This window comes from Ovis canadensis, chromosome 18 (assembly GCF_042477335.2).
Source record: "Ovis canadensis isolate MfBH-ARS-UI-01 breed Bighorn chromosome 18, ARS-UI_OviCan_v2, whole genome shotgun sequence".
In the NCBI taxonomy this organism is placed as follows: domain Eukaryota; kingdom Metazoa; phylum Chordata; class Mammalia; order Artiodactyla; family Bovidae; genus Ovis; species Ovis canadensis.
In genome coordinates this window covers 34,892,046-34,916,576 of record NC_091262.1, presented here as the reverse complement: position 1 = coordinate 34,916,576, position 24,531 = coordinate 34,892,046, and the positions used below count along the sequence as shown (strand labels likewise).

The 24,531-nt window shown below is 50.3% G+C and overlaps 1 protein-coding gene across 4 annotated transcripts in view; it reads right to left on the bottom strand.

Annotated features, from left to right (window-relative positions):
- SLC28A1 (solute carrier family 28 member 1) overlaps positions 1-24,531 on the bottom strand; it is an 80,189-nt gene that overhangs the window by 28,136 nt on the left and 27,522 nt on the right. For 3 of the 4 annotated variants that reach the window (XM_069560386.1, XM_069560382.1, XM_069560387.1), the window contains 3 exons: positions 14,009-14,089; positions 11,883-11,963; positions 9,169-9,294 (listed from right to left, as the gene is read on the bottom strand). In XM_069560386.1, the coding sequence (XP_069416487.1) occupies positions 9,169-9,294; positions 11,883-11,963; positions 14,009-14,089 (288 nt within the window). The remainder of the gene's footprint in view (positions 1-9,168; positions 9,295-11,882; positions 11,964-14,008; positions 14,090-24,531) is intronic. The other variant, XM_069560388.1, reaches the window with a different exon arrangement.

The following is a 24,531-nucleotide window of genomic DNA, read 5'->3' as shown; positions in this document are numbered from 1 at the left end:
CCACAATGATATATTTTGCTTTTATAGACAGAAAAATAAAATAGACTTCTCCTTAAAGTTGATAATAAATCAACTGCAGTTGTTAAATTTTAAATAAAGAGGAACAAAAAGACAGGAGGTAAGTTTAAGCTACATGCTTGGGTTAACAAAAGCAGAAGGCCACAGAGGCCCATGCGGGACTTTCCTGGTGGTCCAGTGGCTAAGGTCCAGTGGCTTCCCAATGCAGGGGGCTCAGGTTCGATCCCCGGTCAGGGAACTGGATCCCACATGCTGCACCTAAGGGTTCGAATGCCACAACTATAGGACTGAAGACCCTGCGAGCCACAGTGAAGACCCAAGAGCGCGTGTGCCGCAGCCAAGAGCCGGCTCAGCCGAATAAGTGAGTTAAATGAATGGGTAGTTCTTAAAGAGAAGCAGCCCAGGGAAGTGCCAGCATCTGCTAACAGGGAACTAGCCCTGGGAGACCTGCTGAGGCTCTGAAACCCCTGTAATATCCTTCTTCTGCTTCTAAAGCCCCTGGATTCCTCTCAGTGGTAAGGGAGTGTACTGGCTCCAGCACCCACCCCCCAAACACCCATCACGGGCACTGGATGTGCCAGCCGTGCTGATCCTGTGGGAATAGCCAGCCTCAGGCAGGCGTCCTCTCTGGACTTTATGGGCTGACCTTTGGATCTTGGCTGGCGTCCTCCTCCTGGGCTGCCCAGCTCTAGCGGGCACAATGCCACCACGGGAATCTTGGGATTTTTACCTCCAGCCGCCAGGACCCTCCCCTGTCCTCCAGCTTGGAGGCTGCCTCTGGTTTGCCAGTTCGAGTCTCAGCAGGGAGCACACCCTGCAGGTGTCACACTCCTGGGTGCTGCCCCGTGAGTGGGTCGGTTGTGGCCACTGCCTCAAATGCCCTAGGCTGTCATTCCCTGCTCATCTTGGAAAGGGCTGAGTCCTGCACCAGCAGGGCTCTCTGGGGCACTGGGCCAGCCCACACACTCCTCCCTGCCAGCTACTCCTCAGGGTCATGACATACCCCTGCCCTGTTTCCAGACCCTGGCTCAGGAATGCCTTCTGCCCCAGCATCCTGCAGCCCACTCCTGTCCAAGGCCCGCCCTTTTCTACCCAAAGCTCTCCTATGTGAAGACGGAGAGAGGGTAGGAACCCTCCATCTGAACTTTCAAAAAGATCTTTACTGAGAAAGGAAGTAAATCCAGACACTACAGAGCATAAGGGCTTCCCCTGGGGCTCAGCAGTAGAGAATCCTTCTGCAACGCGGGAGGTGGAGCAAGAGACGCAGGTTCAATCCCTGGGTCAGGAAGATCCCCTGGAGGGGGCATGGCAATCCATTCCAGTACTCTTGCCAGGAAAATCTCATGGATAGAGGAACCTGGAAGGCTACAGTCCATGGGATCATAAAGAGTCGGACACAACTGATCGACAAGCATGCCCAGAGCATAAAAGAGACCAGTTTCGGAAGGACTGACTTCTGACCGTAGCATGTCAGAGAAAGGACAATCAGTTCCTCAACACTGTGCAGGTGTTTTCTGGCTATTATTGCATTTAATTCTTAGACTGCCATGAGGTGGGCAGGAATTCTGCCCATTTTACACGTGGGGAGACTTAGGATGTGGCTGACTCTTGCTCGGCCCCGTTCAGAAGCCCCAGACTCCGTCCCAGGAGCTCTCACTCTTGTACAATTGATCGAGGAACATCCGTGGCCACCCCTCAACCCATGACGTGTTCACAGCCTGAGGTACACATCTGGGTCTCCTCTCACAGTGGTCCCCAGCCAGAGGAGTAGGTAAGGAGACCAGTTCCTGGGCCTAGAGAGAGAGCTCGCAGCTGCTTTAGAGTTTTTTGGGCAAACACGCTAAAAAGGGACATGTGTGTAGAGGTCACAATGAAAGGATTCATTGAGGTCCCTTGGGACTTCAGACCAAGTCTAGACCAGTGTCATTTGATAGAAATATAATGGAAAGCACACCTGTGATTTAAGTTTTCTAGCAAGTGGTCTAGTGGTTAAGAATCCACTGTCAATGCCAGGGTTCAATCCCCAGTCGTGGAAGATCCCACATGATTCAGGGCAACTAAGCCAGAGCACCACAGCTACTGAGCCTGTGCTCTAGAGTCCATGATCTGAAACCAGAGAAGCCCCCACACTGCAACAGAGAGGAGCCCCTGCTCGCCACAACTAGAGAAAGCCCTTGCTCAGCAACAAAGATCCAGCAGAGTCAAAAACAAATACATAAAAATAAATCTTTCTTTAAAGGTAAAAAGAAATAGATGAAATTAATTTTGATGATGTATTTAATTTAACCCAATATATCTGACATATCATTTACCCATGTAGTCAATGGAAGACTTACCAATGAAGTAAAAAAAAAAAGTATAAAAACAAAAAACGAAAAAAAAATTTATCAATGAAGTAAAGCGGAGTATTAATCCTTCAGTTGTGTCCAACTCTTTGCAACCCCATGGACTATAGCCCACCAGGCTCCTCTGCCCATGGGATTCTCCAGGCAAGAATACTGGAGTGGGCTGCCATTCCCTTCTCCAGGGGATCTTCCCAACCCAGGAATCAAACCCGGGTTTCCTGCATTGCAGGCAGATTCTTTACCTTCTGAGCCACTAGGGAAGCCCTAGAACTTATCAATAAAACATATTAATTGATTTTTTCACACCAAGTCTCACAGACCTCATTTCAGACCAGCTACAGTTCAAGGTTCAACAGTAGTTAGTGGCTATTGACTCTGTCTGACAGTGCAGGTCTAGAAATATCAGCTTTTAGCAACAGGAAGGTGCAGGAAGAGGGAACCCAGAAGTTGAGCATCAAAGAGAAAAGAAGAGAGAGAGTTGAGATCTCTCTGGAATTCAGGCGCTAAGGGCAGAGTCCAAAGACTCCATGAGGAACTGCCTGGAGGAGAGAGTAATAGGAGAGAGAGGAGAGAGTGGGATGGCAGGGCTGTGGGAGGAAGCGACTCCCGCCCCGTCCCGGGTTGCTGCAGTGGCAGCCAAGAGCCAGGTGGGGGCAGAAGAGATTTTCTCTGTGGCCAGACTGGAGGCAGATCCAGAGGTCTGAGGGGAGGAGGAAGGGGATGTGGCCTTTCAGCAGGCCAGCTAGGGTGCTAGTCTGGGGCTTCCAGACCAGAGGATGTGGATAGAGACCCGCAGCCACGTGCCTGATCTGGGCGGCCTCTGCATCTTCTGTGGAGCTAAAGGGGAGTGGGACCCCGGGCCTCTTCATTAGGGAGGCCGGCCTGCCTGGGGCTAGGCCTGGACTCTGGCTCAACCAAGAGAAAGAAAAGAGGCTGAGTTGTAAGACGATTGTGGGAAAGGGATAAGAGTTTTTCCAGTACTTTAGTCTTAAGTAATAGCAGCAACGCTCATGCTCATGTGGTAGAAAGAACACCATTCTTTCAACTGCCTGTGGGACCCAGGACAAAGTTAAGACATTTAAAGGCTCTAAGTTTCGAACTGCCCTGGGGGTTCAGTGGTTTAGAGTCTGCCTACCAATGCAGGGGACACCAGTTTGATTCCTGGCTCAGGAAAATTCCACATGCCATGCGGCAACTGAGCCCATGTACCACAATTACTGAAGCCCATGCACCTTAGATCCCGTGCTCCACAGCAAGAGAAGCCACTGCAATGAGAAGCCCCCACACCGAGATGAAGAGGACCCCCGCCCCCCACTAGCCACAACTAGAGAAAGCCAGTGTCCAGCAACGAAGACCCTGCACAGCCAAAAATAAATTATTTTTTAAAAAATTAGAAAGTCTTTAAGTCCTGAAGATAATAGGGAAGCCCCTCCCTCAACAGCCACCATGAAGAGTTTTGGGACGAAAGTCTTTAGTTTTCGTTTCTGAAATATCAAATTCCTTCCAAAATCAATTGATGGTGAGTTTCAGGGGAGGAGCAGGCATGCACCAGCTCTGATGGGCCTTTCCTAGGCCCAGGTGAGACAAGCTGTAAACCAGATGCTAACATTCTACATGGAACTTGCCAGGAGAAGACAAAGCCCCAGAGTGCAAGGGGCCTTCTTGAAAATCACGTGGCAGCAGCCATCCTGCCCAGACAGCTCTGTGAGTATGTGGAGCTGAGCCTCCCAGTGTGGCCTAGGTGTTCTGAGGGAAGGGAGCACCGAGGAGCGGGTTTCCCCATCCCCAAGGACACCGGAGAGAAAGACAAGTGGAATCTGGGACCAGAGAAGGGGACAGTTCAGGTCGTTCTGTCACCCTTGGCCCACTCAGGCACAGCATCAGGAGAGCATGGGTGCTGGGAAAGGAAAGCTGCTGCTGTTGTTGTTCAGACACTCAGTCGTGTCCTACTCTTTGCGACCCCATGAACTGCAGCACACCAGGCTTCCCTGTCCTTCACTATCTCCCAGAGTTTGTTCAAACTCATGTCCATCGAGTCGCTGATGCCATCCAAACATCTCATCCTCTGTCGTCCCCTTCTTCTGGCTTCAGTCTTTCCCAGCATCAGAGTCTTTTCAAAGGAGTCAGCTCTTCGCATCCGGTGGCCAAAGTATTGGAGTTTCAGCTTCAACATCAGTCCTACCAATGAACACCCAGGACTGATCTCCTTCAGGATGCACTGGTTGGATCTTCTTGCAGTCCAAGGGACTCTCAAGAGTCTTCTCCAACATGGTTGACAATATAAAATATACAGCCTCCTTTCCTGATTTTGAACCTGCCCCCTTTCCATGTCCAGTTCTGTTACTTCTTGCCCAACCCAAGGCAGACTGCTCTTCTCCATATCAGCAACATGGGGGTTCAACCTCACCCTAGGGACTGAGCAACAGTGCACTGCATGGATGAACTTACCCAGCTCATCCCCATACTGTAACACATTGATGGTTTTTGCTATTACAAATGATGCTGGGATTTCGCACCTTTTGACCACTTGTGAAAATATTTCTGTATCATAATATTGCTAACTGGATCAACAGGAAGGAGTATTTTTAAATTGACAGATAAGTGTTCTCCAAAAAGGTTAGAGCAAATTACACTCCCATCCCATCACTTCATGGGAAATAGATGGGAAAACAGTGGCAACAGTGGCTGACTTTATTTTTGGGGGCTCCAAAATCATTGCCGATGTTGATTGCAGCTATGAAATTAAAAGACGCTTACTCCTTGGAAGAAAAGTTATGACCAACCTAAATAGCATATTGAAAAGCAGAGACATTACTTTGCCAACAAAGGTCCGTCTAGTCAAGGCTATGGTTTTTCCAGTGGTCATGTATGGATGTGAGAGTTGGACTGTGAAGAAAGCTGAGTGCCGAAGAATTGATCCTTTTGAACTGTGGTGTTGGCGAAGATTCTTGAGAGTCCCTTGGACTGCAAGGAGATCCAACCAGTCCATTCTAAAGGAGATCAGTCCTGGGTGTTCTTTGGAAGGAATGATGCTGAAGCTGAAATTCCAGTACTTTGGCCACCTCATGCGAAGAGTTGACTCACTGGAAAAGACTCTGATGCTGGGAGGGATTGGGGGCAGGAGGAGAAGGGGATGACAGAGGATGAGATGGCTGGATGGCATCACTGACGCGGAGGTGAGTTTGAGCGAACTCCAGGAGTTGGTGATGGACAGGGAAGCCTGGGGTGCTGTGATTCATGGGGTCGCAAAGAGTCGGACAAGACTGAGCGACTGAACTGAACTGAACTGAACTGAACGAGTATATGGGCTTCCCTTGGGAAGAGGCTCTAGAAGCCTCCTTGCTCAGTCCCCCGCCTCCCGCCCCCCGCCCACACCTCGGTCTCCCTACCAGACGCTGAGAAGGACCTAGCCTGGGGACCCCAGGGCACAGCCCTAGCTGCTTCCAACCCCTCACTCCTTCCTTTCCTAGCCGCAGGAGCCGCTCGGTGCCGAGGGCTGCTGGTCTGGGTAGAGGAGCCCTGCCCTCAGCCTCGCCCGCCGCCGGGCCTGCAGGGGCCTCCGAAGCTGGGCGCCCACCCTTCCCCTGTCAGCGGGCGGGAGCAGCCTCGGCGCGGGAGGCCTGGGGTTGAGGCGGCGGCAGCTCCGCCGGCTCCCTCCGGTCCACGGGCAGAGAGCTCCGGACTACGCTGAAGAGATTCCAACCCGCATTCCTGGGGGCCCAGAGCGGACTCTCAATTCTCTTTGATTGGTCTACATGTCTATCTATCCCTCATATGGGCTTCCCTCATAGCTCAGCTGGTAAAGAATCTGCCTGCAGTACAGGAGACCCCGGTTCGTTTCCTGGGTCAGGTAGATCCCCTGGAGAAGGGATAGGCTACCCACTGCAGTGTTCTTGGGCTTCCCTTGTGGCTCACTGGGTGAAGAAGTCCCGCAATGCGGGAGACTTAGGTTTGATCCCTGGGCTGGGAAGATCCCCTGGAGAAGGGAGGGAAAGGTTACTCACTCCAGTATTCTGGCCTGGAGAATTTCAGGGATTATACAGTCCATGGGGTCACAAAGAGTTCGGCTGGACGGAGCAACGTTCACTTTTACATGTGTATCCATATACCAGTACCACACTGTTTGGATTACTGTAGCTTTGTGGCCTCTGCAACAGCTGGTAGAAGCTATGATGAGCTTCATGTGTTAGCCTTACCACAGAGAGTTCATTTAACGCGAGCAAAAGTGAAAACATCTGAGAGCTCAGTGGGTCACCACAGCCCCATGTGAGGTCGCTGTAGAGTCCACTGCCTCAAATTGGGACCCCAGGAACAGTCCTTCTCTACACTACATCCACCCCTAGCAGCCCAGCGAGGACCTGAAGGCCTTGGTGGCTGAGGGGGAGATTTGCAGGACTCTGCCAGGGAATGTTTTATTTGAGGGGATGGCTGAGTACTGCCACATTTGGACCAGAGTATAGACGGGGGCCTGGCACTCCCTGAGGTCAGCATGATGGCAGCAGCTGTGATAAACAAGAAATCGCCACAGGTTGTTCTGGAAGAAAACTAAGTTGGCTGTGGATTTCATCATGCCTAAGATTTGGGCTTCCCTGGTGACTCAGATGGTAAAGAATCTTCCTACAATGCAGGAGACCCAGGTTTGATCCCTGGGTCAGGAAGATCCCTTGGAGAAGGGAACGGCTACCCGCTCCAGTATTCTTGCCTGGAGAATTCCATGGACAGAGGAACCTGGTGGGCTACAGTCCATGGGACCGAAAAGAGCTGGACCCGACTGAGCGACTAACACGTTCATTTTCAAAGAGTATTTGAGGAACTTCCTTGATGGTCCAGTGGTTAAGAGTCCACCTTCCAATGCAGGGGATTTGGGTTCCAACCCTGGTTGGGGAACTGAGATCCCACGTGCCATGGAGCGACTAAGTCCACGCTTCCCAAGTGGAAAGTCTGTAAGCTGTGATGAGAGATCTGCTAGATGCAGTGAACATCCGGAGTGCTGCAACCAAGACTCAACGCAGCCCAATAAATAAATACATACATACATATTTTTTAAAGAATACATGAATTCCCCACAGCCTTGCTGTTTAGAGGCATGTAAAATTTTGCATATCTTTAGAAGAAATGTAAGTTATTACTGATTTAATTTCTTCAACTCTCAGTAAGCTTGAATATCTGTTTATAATTTATGAACTTTTTTCCTGATCAATCATTAACGTTTTAAAAAATTGTGACTTTCACCATTCAGAGGTTTCTCATTTTTGTTAGTTAGCTCTGTCAACTTTTTCCTTTACACTTCTGGATTTCATGTCATGCTCAGAATTTTATGAAAAAGGCAAGTTGCAAGAAAGTGTGAATAGAATTACCTCATCTTTAGTTGTTTTTTTTTTAATGAAAGAAAGCATATGTGTATTCAGGTATATATTCTTAAATGACTATTTACACAGAAATATCTGGAATGAAGGACTTCCTCGGTGGCTCAGCTGTAAAGAATTTGCCTGCCAATGCAGGAGATGTGGGTTTGATCCCTGGGTCAGGAAGAGCTCCTGGAGAATGAAATGGCAACCTACTCCAGTATTCTTGCCTGGAGAATCCCATGGACAGAGGAGCCTGGTGGGCTACAGTCCATGGGGTTCCAGAGTCAGACATGACTGAGCAAGTAAACAGCACAAGCTGGAATGACATATTTTAAGTCAGTGGCTCTCAAACTGAGCAAGTATCAGAATCACCTGGAAGGCTTGTTCCAACACAGGATACTGGGCCCGATTCACAGTGCTTTTGATTCAGCAGGTCTGGGGAGGGACCTAAGAACTTGTGTTTCTGACAAGTTCCCAAGTGAATCTGGTGCTGTTAGCCCACGGACAACACTGAGCACTGCTGTTCTAATCCAGTAAAGGGGATTATCCGTGGGAAGTGGCAGTAAGGAAGTTTGGTTTTTTTATTTTATGCACTTCTTTAAGAAGCAAGAATTTCTTTGATAGTTGAGGGGAAAAAATGAGATTTTTAAAGACTTGCATGTAAAAGCAAAGACAAGTATAGTGTTTTATCCAAATACAATCCTTGAGAAGGGAATGGCAATGCACTCCAGTATTCTTGCCTGGGAAATCCCATGGACAGAGGAGCCTGGCGGGCTACAGTCACAAAGAGCCAGACACAACTGAAGCGACTTAGCACGCGCGCACACACATGACACATTATTACCAGGCACTTTGCTGGGACACACAAGATTCACCTCAGGTTGCCATGCAGTAGTGTTGGGATGGGTTTAAAGGCCAGATTCATACCATTGGAATTTGACCTAGAAATGCATTGTGCTCAGAAAGCTGCACAAGTAATAATTTAGGAGTAGAGGAAGGACATGTGCCAAGAGATTGTGGTGGAGAGGAGGCAGGGGTGGAAGAAAAGTAGGACAAATCTCCAGGGATGGCCCCGGTGGAGGACAGTGTGTCTGTGTTTTGGAGTCAGATCTGGCCTCAAATCCTGGCTTTGGACATCTCACTTACTCTCTGAGTCTCAATTTCCTCATCTGTAAAATCGGGATACTAAACACCTTGCACTTTGCCTAGTATGCAGTTGGTGCTCAGTAAACAGAACACTGGGATGCTTTGGCCGTGTGAGGAGCCCAAATGGCCCAGCCCACCTGGCCCACCTTACTCAGGTGAAGCCTCTACCCCCACCATCACAGCAACCCTGGTTCAGGATGCAGCTCATGAGAGAAGACCCCAGAATGCTCTGAGCAGGAGCTGTGTGGGGCTCCCACAAAGGTAGGTTTCAGGTTCTTGGTTTTCAGCAAGCAGAAGGGGGCTGTACGTACCCCAAAGGAGATATAAGCGCCCAGCAGGCTGCCGGCAATGGTGGCGTAGCCTCCGGTCATGACAACGTGGATTTCAGAGAGTGTCATGTCTGCCAAGTAGGGTCGGATGAGTAGAGGAGCCTCAGTCTGCAAAAGGGAAAGATGTCAGACAAGCAGAGCTGGCCAGGCCAGGACGGGGGGCAGTAGGGATGTCCTCAGCCCCTGGGAGTGAGTGGGTCACAGTGAGGACTGGGGGGCCCCAGGGGAAGAGACAGCAGGGAGGGGTGAGAACCAGCATCTGTACTTGGCTAAAGTTCTCAGAACCTTGGCAAAAGCCAGGCTTTGTCAAAGGACCCCCAGTCCTTCCTTCTGACCTGATAATGCTCCCCTGTGTCCAGTGCCTGCCACGTACAGGCACTCAGCTAAGCACCTGACACTCATCACTTCCAACCTTCTGGGAAGGAAGTGGTCATCCTCATGTTCCAGGGGAGCAGAAGATCAGAGAGGTTCAAAGAATTGCCTCTGTTCATGCAAAGGACCAGAAGCAGGTGTAACTCCAAGCCTGAACTTCCAATAAAGACGAGGGGGTTGCCAGAAAGAAAGGAACTGGAGCACCGAATGGCGTGTTTACTGCAGAGCACATGGGGAAGCCCTGAGCCATTCGTTTACGCACTCAATAAATAATTCCAGCACACACTGTGTTCCAGACGGCTATGGGAGAGGGCGAGAGACGAGGGGAAGAGGGCAGGCGGACAAGCCGGGGTAAGCAGTGGACCTCAGTAAGGAGCGGCATGATCTGACTTGTGAGTTGCTTTTTTTTCTTTTTGCTACACCCCAAGGCATGCGGAATCTTAGTTCCCTGACCAGGGGTCAAACCTGCACCCCCTGCACTGAAAGTGCAGTCCTAACCACTGGGCCACCAGGGAAGTCCTGACTTGTGTTTTTAAAGGGCCACTCCAATGTGTGTGTGAAGGATGGACGGTAGGGGCAGCGGTCATGGCAGGAAGAGCAGAGAGGAGGCGACTGTGTGTCCAGGTGAGAGACAAGGGTGGCTCGCAGCAGAGGAGGAGACGGGCAGCGGGGCAGGTCTGGGATGTGGTGTGGGGCAGAGCTGGCAGGACTTGCTGATGGACTGGGAGAAGCTGGGAGCAGCTGGGAGCAAGGGAAGCAGAGGCAGGAAGGATGGCGCCTAGATTTTTGTTTGAAAGACCTCATGGAAGATGCCGCCATTTACTGTGAAGGGAAAGATTGGAAGACAAAGGGAATGGCGACCCACTCCAGTATTCTTGCCTGGAGAATCCCATGTGCATTGGGTCGCAAAGAGTCGGACATGACTGAGTAACTCTCTCTCACACTCCCTCTCTCACACACACACACGTGTAACACACACGTGTAACACACACACATGTGTTGACGGAGGAACTCAAGGGTTCCGCTTGTTTAGCCTTAGCCTAGTGAATTATTTGGGCTTCCCAGGTGGCTCATCAGTAAAGAATCCACCTGTAATGCAGGAGATCTGGTTCAATCCCTGGGTCGGGAAGATCCCTTGGAGAAGGAAATGGCAACCCACTCCAGTATTCTTGCCTGGAGAATCCCGTGGACAGAGGAGCCTGGTGGGCTACAGTCCATGGTGATGCAAAGAGTCAGCTTAGCAACTAAGCTCTAGTGAATTATCTAAGGATATCCAAGTGGAGGGTGAAGGGAGCAGTGGGATGTATACTTAGGGAGAAGTATTTAAGCCATGGGTTGCGGGGGGGCGTGGGGCAGGAATCCTCTAGGGACATGAGCAGACAGAGGAGAAGGCCCAGGCCCACCAACACTGAGCTTGAAATGATGCTGCTAATTCCTGAAGGCTCCCTACTCCCACCCAAGTTAATTCACCTTCGAAACTCTTCACAATCTAAGATTTGTATTTCTCAACAAAGAGATTACATTTGCAACATCTCATATAAAATAAATGCTGATACTGAAGTATCTTTTCCTCTTTGCCTCATTTTGAACATCTAAGGGACCTTGGACAATTTATCTGAGAGCACACTTGCCTTTTAAAGAAAAAAAAAAAAACACAAAAAAACCCTTGAAATCAATACACTTGGATCAAAGCAAAAAAAAAATTGTAGACATTCTCCGAAGTTTCCTAAACTGCCCATAGTTGCCATACTTCAGCACGTATGTCTTTTTGGTGACTTACATGTTGGGCAGGTGGGCCAGGACTCTACAATGGTCACCATGTCACACCCCTAGGAAGACCAGGCCTTCTGAAAGGGACTCAGGACTGACAGTCCCTTCAGAGTCAAAGTTACATTGGAAAATATTCTTTCAGAAAGAGACGGGGGGAAAAAAGACAAACTGATGATGTGGAAGGAACCCCAACCAGGAAGAAGACGACGTGGATTCTAAGTCCTGGCTGATATTGTGGGATCTTGGCAAGGCATCCTTACCCCTGGACCCCAGTTTCCGCATGTATAAAAGGAGAACTTTGGGCTCCATCCATAGGATTCGTGAGCCTCTACGCTGAAGACAGCCTTCACCTAGGATAGAAGGTGGTGGGAGGTGCCAGGCAGACATCCTCCTCTTTGGCTGGACCCAGGCACAAAGTGTATTCCCCAAAGGAGCATCTCCAGGACCCCGGTGACCCTGGCAGGAGGTCTGATCGGCTCTTCTGATGATGCAAGCAGGGCTCTGGGGATGTAGGGCCCTTGCCCTCCTTGGGGACAGGAGGCTACAATACCCACCTGGCTCACAAAGATGTTCCCAGCCACACTCAGGGTCTCTGTGGCCGTGGTGCCCATGGTGATCTGCATCAGCCAGGAGATCTGGAAGGAAGCAGGGTGCTTTTTTTGGTTTGGCATCAGCAAGCCCCAGAGGCAGAGACAGTTGGGGTGGAAGTACCATAAAAGCCTTCCTTCCAACCCTGTTAGGACCTCCTCATCTACATTTCCTCAAAGATCCAGTCATCTTCTCCTCCCATACCTCCATTGATGAGGGCTTCCCATCCTTGAAAAAATGATTCCCTGGTCAAATATAGGGCTTCCCTGGTGGTTCGTACAGTAAAGAATCTACCCGCAATGCAGGGGACCCAGGTTCCATCCCTGGGTCAGGAAGATGCCCTGGAGAAGGGAATGGCAGTCCACTCCAGTATTCTCGCCTGGAGAATCCCATGGACGGAGGATCCTGGAGGGCTACAGTCCATGGGGTCACAAAGAGTCGGACACAACTGAGTGACTAAACGCACACACTGGTCAAATATATTTGAGAATTGCTGTACACACACATACCCTTGGAGATGGTCAACACTTGTTAGCTTAGCAAAGGCTCTGAGAAGTCCTGGATGAAACTTGTTTAAATTTGTTTAGTCCAGAGTCTAGATTAGCTTTACAAAATTATTTGGCCAAGGGACTTCCCTAGTGGTCCAGTGGTTAAAGCTCTGCACTTCCACTGCAGGGGATGTGGGTTTGATTCCTGGTCAGGGAACTAAGACCCCACATGCCATGCAGTGTGGCCAAAATTAAAAAAAAAAAAAATATTTGACTACGGGATCCCTTTACCTAGTAGCATTTACTAATCTGCTGTGAAACTAGAGTTTTTGTAGAAAGGCTTTGGGAAACACTGTATTAAAAAGTTCTTTCTTGGGAATTCCCTGGTCAAATATAGGGCCATAGAGTCCAGTGGTTAGGACTCTGTTCTCACTGCTGAGGGCCTGGGTTCAATCCCTCATTGGGGAACTGAGATCCTGCATGCTGTGTGGTATGGCAAAAAAAAAAAAAAAAGGTCCTTTCTTCAATCAACATGAAATTTCTGGAATTTCTCTCTACTGCAAGTACCTCTAAGGCTGACTTTTCCCTAGTCTTTCTTCTGTAAGTGTTTAGAATCCTACCCCTAACCTCCTTCACCCTGGCCTTCTCTTTCTGACCCTTCATCCCCACTTCCTTCAGCCATTCTATGGAAGGTGTGATCTCAGGCTCTCTCTCACACTGACAGTTTGTCAGAGCCCCTTGGTTGAAGACATTCTCCAGATTTGGGGGTAACCGCCACCCTCATGGTCTTCCCAGGTGGGCTAGTGGTAAAGAACCACCTGCCAATGTAGGAGATGTAAGAAACGCAGGTTCTATCCCTGGGTCAGGAAGATTTTCTGGAGGAGGGCACAGCAACCCACTCCAGTATTCTTGCTTGGAGAATCCCATAAATAGAGGAGCCTGGTGGGCTATGATCCAAAGGGTCGCCAAGAATTGGACACGATTCAAGCAACTTAGCACACATGCTACCCTCATGCCTGCTCTGCACTCATAACATAATCACAGGCTCCATTTCTGGCAGCTGCCTAGTGTACTGGTTTATTCTGAGCTCAATCAGCTAAAACCCTCAGCATCTCTTGCCAGGTCCAATGTCATCCAATGCTGTCTCCTGCATCCTGGCTTCGTGCGGCAGATTTTATGAACATAAGCACAGGATTTGACATTTATATCAGCTGAGTCTGGCCCATGTGGCCCACTGCTCTCAAGATCTTTTTGGTATAAATCATTTTTTCCCGTGCATGCGGGCGTGCTAAGTCATTCCAGTCGTGTCTAACTCCTTACAAGCCTGCCAGGCTCCCCTAACGCTTCTAATGCAGCCTCAATTCTAGAAACTACCCCCTCCAAAGACCCCACTGGATTGTGGCGCCAAGTCTCCTTAGTAGCATGACAAGAGACTGGCTGATAAGACGTTTGGTTAGTAGTAGACTCTGAGAGGGTGTTGACCCTAGGAGCAGGGGATGCTGGGAGGTCCAGTCTCTCAGGGCAGGGGGTCTGGGGAGTCTGGGCTTGGGAAAGCAAGGCATTCTGGGAGAGTGTGGGCCTGGACCAGGACCTTGGGAGCTCACCTTCATGATCACCCACTGCATGAGGCCCACGTAGTAGAGAACGGACATGGCGCAGCTGAAGAAAACAATGATGGGCAAAACCTGCCAGGAAAGAGCGCAGATCTCCGGGTTAAAGCAGACAGGCGGCAGGATATCACACAGGACCCCAGTCAGCCTGCTTCCTCCAAGGGCCTGCCGCTCAGAGAACCGTCAGGGTCAGAGGAGCAGCTCTGAGTCCAGTGCGTGGAATTCCATGTGGGACCACTCTGGAGGCGGCTGTCCTCTCTGCTCCTCTCTGAACACTAGCCATCTACGCAGCTGTCCCTGTGGTAGAGCGGGAGGACTTGAGTTCACCACTTTTTAAGATATATATAGATTTACTTATTTGACTGTGCTGACTCTTAGTTGTGGCATGCAGGGTCTTCAGTCGCGGCATGTGGGATCTAGTGCCCTGAGCAGGGATGGAACCTAGGCCCCCTGCATTGGGAGTGGGGAGTCTTAGCCACTGGACCACCAGGGAAGTTCTGAGTCCCCCACTTTTTATCACCTGCTTCTTCATCTGTAAAATGATAGGGAGGAAGTGACCACCTCGCAGGTTGTTGTAAGGATTTAAGGAGCCGGCTCAGGGCCCAGCACTTTGCGCAGGGTCTGTCCTCCACCCCGGGCTCAATCCCTGGCCCGTCACGCTGGCCTGAACCTCTTCCTATGTTTCGGGCTTCAATCAGAGGCCCTCGTCGCTCCAGTGTTCTACTTCTGCTTGGTGCCGGCGAGCTCCAAACGACTCTTATTGTGGACCAGAAACCCACATTTCCTCCTGTCACCCCATTTCCTATTCCCAGGCTCGCCACTGCTCTTCACTGACTCCAAGCCTCTACAGTTCTTCCTTCAAAGCTTCCTCACATCCATTCCCTCCTCCCCAGAGCCGTGTGTTCCCCACCCCAGTGCTTCCTCACCGCAGACTGACTCACAATAGCAAGACTGGCAATAAGGCAAACATCCTTCAGTGAAGACAAGTGTGATGACCTACGGTGGGGCCATGCACTCCAGTAAGGAACTGAGTGAGGAAGCCCGTTCTGAGCAGCGTGGGATGATTTTCAAGATAGGTTGTGAAAGGAAAAAAGGGAGGTGTAGAACAGGAAGCATGGAGTGCTACTTTACGAGTAAGACAGTGGGGGTGGCATGGCGGGTGCCCTTGTAAGCACAGATACCATTAGAGGAATATGCAAATGATCAGGAATGGCAGCTGCCTTGGGGATGAAAGTGGGTGGCTTGGGGATCAGGGTGGGAGGGATACTTGCGTGCATGCTCAGTTACTTCAGTCGTGTCTGACTCTTTGTGACCCCATGGACTGTAGCCAGCCGGGCTCCTCTGTCCATGGGATTTCCCAGTCAAGGATACTGGAGTGAGTTGCCATTACCTCCTCCAGGGGATCTTCCCGACCCAGGGATCAAATCTCCTGGTTCTCTTGCATTGACAGGTGGATCCTTTACTACTGGGTCACTGGGGACGCCTGGGAGGGAGACTTACTTTTTACCAAATCCCCATTTGTACAGTTGGAATGTGCTATCTGTTCCAAACAGCTTTAAAATAATAAGTTATACAGAACTAGTAGCCCACCAGGCTCATCTGTCCATGGAATTCTCCAGGCAAGAATACTGGAGTGGGTTGCCATTTCCTTCTCCAAGGGATCTTCCCGACCCAGGGATCGAACCTGGGTCTCCTGCATTGCACGCAAATTCTTTACCGTCTGAGCCACCACAGAAAGCCGATAATGTGGTAAGCTAAAATGTAAAGTGGGGAAAGTGGAAAATTAAAAGTACTGGTGGTCCAGTGGTTTAAGAATCCACCTTCCAATGCAGAGGATGGGGGTTTTTATCCCTGGCTGAGGAACTGAGATCCCACCTACTTCGGGGCAACTAAGCTAGCAAGTTGCAATTACTGAGCCCATTCACTCTGGAACCCAAGCTACAGCTAGAGAGAAGCCCTAGTACTGCAATGATGAGCGGGGGTATCAAGACGAAAGATCCCACTTGCCGCAACTAAGAGCCAGTGCAGCCAAAAATAATAAACAAATATTTTAAAATAGTTAAAAAAAAATAAAAGCATAGAAAGAAGGCTGGGAGGCACACACCCAAATTGTCAAAGTAGTTGCTCCCGTGTGCTAGGACTGTGGACGTTTTGTTTTCTTCTTTCTCCATTTCCAGTTTCTCACCTTCTATAATTTCTGATAAGAGGCAGACACTTCTCAAGGGAGGGCAGCACAGGCAGAGGAGGGCTTTGGGGGAGGTCCATTTGCACTCACTGGGTTCAAGATCCCTGGGGAATATGCAGGTGGAAGGAGGGGTGCAAGGGCCAGGAGCTCAGAGGAGGGTCCGGGCCAGGCCTTGGCTGAGTGCATGTTGAGGCCACGGGGCAGATGGAATTCACTGAGGAAACTTCCCTGGGTGACAAGAGTAGTGACCGAGGACAGGGCCCTGGGGTCAGCATCCCTGGAGGGTGAGGGGAGAAAGAGGGGTGCGTGGTGGAGACGGAGAAGAAATAGAGAGATCCGAGGACTTCCAAGACAGGGTGCGATGGAAACTGAGGGCAGCTTTCCTAGAGGAGACAGTCCATCAACAGTGCCGGATGCATGCATCTGAGAACTCTGGAAAAGGTAAGGACTGCGAGGGATGCTTGGCACCTGGCGATTTCGGGGTCCCTGGTGACTTAGGTGAGAGCAGTGTCAGGGGGATGGGCATAGAAGCTGGGTATCAGGGAGCCCAGGAGGGAGAAGGACATGAGGAGGTAGAGACCACGGGATAAGCAACTCTTTTGAGAAGCTTAGCCATGAGGGAAGGAAGAGGGGCTGAGCAGACTTCCCTGGCAGTCCAGTGGCTAAGCCTCTGCGCCCCCAGCGCAGGAGGTGTGGGGTGAATCCCTGGTCAGGGAACTAGATCCCACATGCTGCAACCAAGGGTTCACATGCCACCGCTGAAGATCATGCATGCTGCATGCTGCAATGAGAAGAGAAGACTCCATGCGTCACAACCAACACCCGGCACGGCCAAATAAATAAATAACTTTTTTATTTTTTTTCCACAGAGGGCTGTAGAGAGGGGTGAGGAGTGGAGGAAGAATCATTTTCATTTTTCAGAAGGGAGAATATTAAGCAATCAAGTTCAAGCTCCACTTCAAAATGAACTGGGACTACAGTGCGGTCCCGGATGAGAGCAGAGACTCTGCCCAAGCAGCTCTCCTGGAGAAGAGAAACAAGCCTGGCCAAGGCAGTTTTCCCTTCCCCTTCCCAAATGAATGCCACGGGTTTTATCTGGACCCGCTCCCCTCACATCTGTGTCACCAGCTCACTGCCTGGGAGATGTCACCTGACAGGAGACGCAGGCACTGGGTGGTGAAACCCTCTTCCTGCCCCGTGACTGCCGGGCTGCTGGACACGCCCCTAACACCAAGGGCGGAGATGGCATTCTCCTCCCGCCTGGAGGGAAACGCAGGGAGGATCACGTACTATCTAGGACCACCTCTCCAATCCATCATGCAAGGGACCACTAGGCAGCCTGGAGGATTTGCATGGATGGCCCAGGCCAGGAAGAAAAGGCCCCTGGGGGCAGTGGGACCTGACTGCAGAACTGGGGTTTCTCCAGGCATTGACCTAGAGACATTTTCTATCTCTGAGATGGGGATCTTTGGTGGAAAGGCAGCTGTGACTGGCTGGGGAGGGATGATGTGTGAAGGAGAGAGGTGATTTCTAAGGTGGGACATTCAATACTAAATAAGGTCCCTGGGGACTTCCCTGGTGGTCCAGTGGTTAAGAATCTGCCTTCCAATGCAGTGGAATACAGGTTCAATCCCTGGCCAGAGAACTAAGATCCCCCATGCCACAGGGCGACCAAGCCCGTGAGTCACATCTGCGGAGCCCGTGCGCTAGAACACGTGCTCCCCAACAAGAGAAGCCACTGCAGTGAGAAGCCTGAGCCCTGCAGCTGGACAGCAGCCCCTGCTTCCCGCAGCTAGAGAAAGCCAGCATGCAGCAACAAACACCCAGTGCAGCCAGAAGCAAGTTGGTTAGTTAATTAATAAGGTCCCTGAGTCCAATACGACCTCCCAGTCCAGGAAACAGACCCGGGCCTGTAGGATGTGAGATGGCTGAGACAGAGCAGGCAGCTGGGCAGTGCTCCCGTGTGGAGGAGGGAAGTGCCTTTAAGCCCCGCTGCTCGTGAACTGTGCAGTCCTGCCATGAGCCAGGTCCCCAAGGTGTGGTGACTCGAGGGTCCTCAAAGCAACTGAGAAGTGAAAGCTTAGTCTCTGAGTTGTGTCTGAGTCTTTGTGATCCCATGAACCATAGCCTGTCAGGCTCCTCTCTCCATGGGATTCTCCAGCCAAGAATACTGGAGTGGGTTGCCATTCCCTTCTCTTCCCAACCCAGGGATCAAACCTGTGTCTCCTGCATAACAGGCAGATTCTGAACCATCTGAGCCACCAGGGAAGCCCCAAAGCAACTAAGTTTGACATAAATTCACTTCACAGTGGAGACAGTGAGGCTGTGAGGTATTGGTTACCTATCCAAGGTTACATAGCTGCAGAGAGACAGGTACCTCCTGGCCACTAAACAGATTGCCAGGGACCTTCCATGATCCTAAGGAGCTATTCCCCGGGGCCAGTCCTGGAGGCTCATTTCTGTGTCTTAAGGAGAGGCATTCTCTCCAAGGGAGAGCCCAAGTTTGTAGTGGCCTCGAGTCAGTCCTAACCACTGCTTTGTGGGCCCACTAGTACCAGCGCTCACCCTTACTCAAGGGAGAAGGAAGTTACAGCACCTCCAAGCCAGTGGTTCCCAAGGTGTGGTCCCTGGACCAGCAGCATCACCTGAGAATTTGTGAGAAATGCAGATTTTTGAGCCCCACCCCCAGAGTTTCAGAGTCAGTTGGTCTGGGGTGGCCCCAAGAGTCTGGCCTTTCCAGATGCTGCTGGTCTGAACATCACACTCTAAGAACCACTGCTCTAAAGTCTAGACCAGACCCTCTGAGCAGACACCACCTCCTTCCCTGGAAACAGGCTCTGAAGGCAGGACTAACCCCACTGGGGACCTGGCCCTGCTGCTTTCTCTCCCTGAAGGGAGCTGAGCCAAGGTTTCTGACGACTTCCCAAGGCTGTCCCCACAGCCTCTCCACACCCAGCCCCCAAAGCCTAAGCCTAGGGACAGAGCCCAGTCACCAGCCCCAGGCCATGACAAACCACAGAAGCCCAAAGCTGGCAGGACTAACCCCACTGGGGACCTGGCCCTGCTGCTTTCTCTCCCTGAAGGGAGCTGAGCCAAGGTTTCTGACGACTTCCCGAGGCTGTCCCCACAGCAAAACCCCCCACCCAGCCCCCAAAGCCTAAGCCTATGGACAGAGCCCAGTCACCAGCCCCAGACCATGAAAAACCACAAAAGCCCAAAGCTCCCTCAGGGGAGAATGCTGGTATGTCCACCTCACCACCAGCATTTCAGAAAGGCACAAGGGAGCTGCTCCAAGGCCAGAAAACCAGGGCAGGCCTCCTGATTTCCTGCTCATGCAGACACCACGGCCACCACGCTTCCTTTCCATTCCCTCCTCTGGGAACCGTGCTCACTGTGGTTACCAGTGGACCCTTAATGACTCAGTCCATCGGCACTTTTCAGTTCATGTGTGGGTGTGTGTGTGTCTTAGTCGTGTCCGACTCTTTGGGACCCTATGGACTATAGCCCGTGAGGCTCCTCTCTCCATAGGATTCTCCAGGCAAGAATTCTGGAGTGGGCTGCCATCTCCTTCTCCAGGGATCAAACCCAGAACTCTTGCCTTGTAGGCAGATTCTTTACTGTTTGAGCCACCAGGGTAGCCCAGGTCTTATCTTACTTGACTTTTTGGGTCAGATTTGGCATTGATGACTACTGGGGACTGCAGAGGCTGCATCAGGCAGATGCCCCAAAACCCTGGGAAGATGAAAATGTTTTCTTTCTCCCCAGGCGTTCCTCGGGGAGAACATTTCAGCAGCACCGCTGAGCTTAGTGAGTGTGTGCATGTTCCAGAGGCTGGAGCGACAGGAAAGGAAGGAGTGAGCGAGCGCTCCTGACCGGCCAGGAAGGGTGCGGGAGTCTGGCGGGGAGAGGTGATCATGTGTGTGGAAAGTTACTAGAAGGGAGACGGAGCCAAGCAGGAATGACTAATCAAGATGCTACTGCCAGGAGGTGGCTGCCACGTCAACTGGGCCAGGGGAGATGGAGGGTTGAAGGAGTTCCGGGCAGACCCGGCTTCCTGGAGAACTGACAGGCTGAACCCTGGCCCAGCAGGAAGCAGCTTGGAGTCTGAAAATCTGAGTTAGCTTGGAGACTTCCCCAGGCTGACACGGGCCAATAGCCCTAGACTAGGGCCACGTGATTCATGGGAAGGATGGAAAGAAAGCTCTTGAGTCTTCCACTCAACTCAGCACTAACAAAGCCACCTCCCAGCTGGAGGACAAGCCCCACACTCAGCAAGTGTGTGTGTGTGTGTGTGTGTGTGTGTGTGTGTGTGTGAGAGAGAGAGAGAGAGAGAGAGAGAGAGAGAGAGGGATGCAGGAGTACAGGGTGTGAGTGAGATTCTGTGATTAGGAAATCTGGTTGAGAAAGGCAGTCCTGTGGCCATGAAGCATCTGTCTGAATTCGTCCCTCATTCTGGCCTGCCTTCACTAAGGAGGCCGCTGGCTAATACACTGGCCAGGAGTTTGGGCGAAGGACAGGGCATCCTAGGGGCCAGGGAACAGTTAGTGTTTGACTAGAAAGTGCTGAGCCTTGTTAATGATAAATCCACCTCTTTGTTTTTTCTCTCTCGACTGAACATCCAATCTCAAAGTCTTTAGCAACTGTGAATAGGTTTTAACTTTATCACTATTGTTGTTAAGGATGCTTTTTGTATTTAAAAGGGAGACCTGATGTCACTGACTTTTACTTAGTGTGAGGAAGAAAAGAGCACTTAATTAGAAATCCAACAACCCAGTTCTAGCCCTGCCTCCCTCTTAACCCACTAGGTAGTTGTGCCCAGGTCACTGCGCCTCTCTGTAGTGTGGTCTGACCATCTGTGATATAAAGGGGAGGCCTGAAGTCCACAGCACTCCCTCTTAGCCCAATGGTCTCTGAACCCCTGGTTCTAAAGTGTAATTCAGGGAGAGATGCAAGTAGCAGGTATGTGTAAATTATTCTGGAAAGGGAAGAAAGTAACAGTCAAAGTGTTAGTCACTCAGTCCTGTCCGGCTCTTTGCAATCCCATGAACTATAACCTGTTAGGCTTCTCTGTCCAGGGGATTCTCCAGGCAAGAATACTGGAGTGGGTTGCCATTCCCTTCTCCAAGGGATCTTCCCAACCCAGGGATCAAACCCAAGTTTCCTGCACTGCAGGTGAATTCTTTACCATGTGAGCTACCAGGGAAGCCCCAGAAAGGGAGGAAAGACAAGCAGAAGAGGTGGCAAGAATACACAGAAGAACTGTACAAAAAAGATCACACACACACACAAAAAAGATCTTCATGACCCAGATAATCACGATGGTGTGATCACTCACCTAGAGCCAGACATCCTGGAATGTGAAGTCAAGTGGGCCTTAGGAAGCATCACTACGAACAAAGCTAGTGGAGGTGATGGAATTCCAGTTGAGCTATTTCAAATCCTGGCAGATGATGCTGTCAAAGTGCTGCACTCAATACGCCAGCAAATTTGGAATACTCAGCAGTGGCCACAGGACTGGAAAAGGTCAGTTTTCATTCCAATCCCAAAGAAAGGCAATACCAAAGAATGCTCAAACTACCGCACAATTGATTGCACTCATCTCACATACTAGCAAAGTAATGTTCAAAATTCTCCAAGCCAGACTTCAGCAATACATGAACCATAGACTTCCAGATGTTCAAGCTGGTTTTAGAAAAGGCAGAGGAACCAGAGATCAAATTTCCAACATCCGCTGGATCATGGAAAAAGCAAGAGAGTTCCAGAAAGACATCTATTTCTGCTTTATTGACTATGCCAAAGCCTTTGACTGTGTGGATCACAAGAAACTGTGGAAAATTCTTCAAGAGATGGGAATACCAGACCACCTGACCTGCCTCTTGAGAAATCTGTATGCAGGTCAGGAAGCAACAGTTAGAACTGGACATGGAACAACACACTGGTTCCAAATAGGAAAAGGAGTGCATCAAGGCTGTATATTGTCACCCTGCTTATTTAACTTATATGCAGAGCACATCATGAGAAACGCTGGACTGGAAGAAACACAAGCTGGAATCAAGATTGCCGGAAGAAATATCAATAACCTCAGATACGCAGATGACAACACCCTTATGGCAGAAAGTGAAGAGGAACTAAAAAGCCTCTTGATGAAAGTGAAAGAGAAGAGTGAAAAAGTTGGCTTAAAGCTCAACATTCAGAAAATGAAGATCATGGCATCTGGTCCCATCACTTCATGGCAAATAGATGGGGAAACAGTGGAAACAGTGTCAAACTTTTTGGGGTGGGGGGCTCCAAAATCACTGCAGATGGTGACTGCAGCCATGAAATTAAAAGACGCTTACTCCTTGGAAGAAAAGTTATGATCAACCTAGATAGCATATTCAAAAGCAGAGACATTACTTTGCCAACAAAGGTCCGTATAGTCAAGGCTATGGTTTTTCCAGTGGTCATGTATGGATGTGAGAGTTGGACTGTGAAGAAAGCTGAGCATCAAAGAATTGATGCTTTTGAACTGTGGTGTTGGAGAAGACTCTTGAGAGCCCCTTGGACTGCAAGGAGGTCCAACCAGTCCATCCTAAAGGAGATCAGTCCTGGGTGTTCATTGGAAGGGCTGATGCTGAAGCTGAAAGTCCAGTACTTTGGCCACTTCATGCGAAGAGTCGACTCCTTGGAAAAGACCCTGATGCTGGAAGGGATTGGGGGCAGGAGGAGAAGGGGACGACAGAGGATGAGATGGCTGGATGGCATCACTGACTCGATGGACATGAGTTTGGGTAAACTCCAGGAGTTGGTGATGGACAGAGAGGCCTGGCGTGCTGAGATACATGGGGTCGCAAAGAGTTGGACACGACTGAGTGACTGAACTGAACGGAAAACCCTGGGGAGGGCGTGGACGCAGCAGCAGGCTGGAAAGATGACACTTTCAGTGCTGAAATGGGAGAGAACTAGGACTGGTGCTCTGGAGGACAGCTGCTGCTGGGACAGCCCAAGGTCTCCTCCCTCACTTCCTTTGGTAACAAAGTTTTACTTTCCTTTGGGAAACCACTCTAACTCCACTCTCAGCCCTGAGTCTCCAAGTTTGGCACATCAGACTGAGGTATCTTCCCTGGCTACAGTTCAAGGATGGCATACACCCACAAGCCAGACTAAAAAGAGCCCACTCTTAGATTTCCTGCTGGGCTAGTGGAAAACAGGCTCTCTCTCTCTCTGCTAAGGTTGCTAAGCTGGTTGGATATAAGCCTGGTATCTTTTAGCCACAATCTCAAGAGTGCTTCTCCAAGACTAAAACTAAAGCCAGTGCTAAGAACATAGAACCTGGGGACTTCTCTGGCAGTCCAGTGGTTAAGAACTCACCTGCAAATCAGGGGACATGGGTTCGATTTCTAGTATGGGAAGATCCCACATGCCCAAGAGCAACTAAGCCCGTGCTGTGCTGTGCTTAGTCACTCTGTTGTGTCTGACTTCTTGCAACCCCATGGACTGTAGCCTGCAAGGCTCCACGGTCCATGGAATTCTCTAGGCAAGAATACTGGAGTGGGTTGCCATTTCCTTCTCCAGGGGATCTTCCCGACCCAGGAATTGAGCCCAGCTCTCCTGCACTGCAGGCAGACTCTTTACCCACTGAGCTATGAGGGAAGCCCCACAACTATTGAGCCTGTGCTCTAGAGCAGGAGTTGCAACTATGAAGCCTGAGAGCCTATAGCCTGTGCCTCTCTAATTCAGTGAACCTCAACAAAGAGTAGTCCCTGCTCTCTGCAACTAGACAAAGCCCATGCACAGCAACAAAGACCCAGTGCAGTCAAAAATAAATGAATAATTTAAAGAGAGAGAGACATTTTCTATTAAAAAAAAAAAAAGAAAAGAAGAACACAGAACCAGGATATAAGCAAGGCAAATCCCAGGTGATGTTGGATACTTAGATCCAACAGGACATGAAGTCTCTGGACTTCTCAATTATCAGAATGAATCTTACTTTTTTGTTGTTTGTTTTTGCTTCATTTAATCAGTCAATTTGAGTTGTATCTCTGTTATTTACAACTGATAACAGTCAGGAGCTGAGCATCCCACTCAGGAAGTACAGCCTAAACTCCCAAATGTGGCCCCGCCTTACAGGGGGAGGGACTATAGATCAAAGGGTCCATGTCTTTGCTGTTCCTCCCAGGCAGGTATGGTATCTGCCATCTGCACCCTTCTGTGCTAGAGAAGAGACACTCACTTGGAATGTAAGGGCACCCTGTAAATGAACTGCTGCAGGTCCTACAGGAAGCTATCTGCCTTGTTTCTATAAGGAGGGAATTAATAGTCCCTGCTTGTCCTAGGCAATAATCCTTCAAAT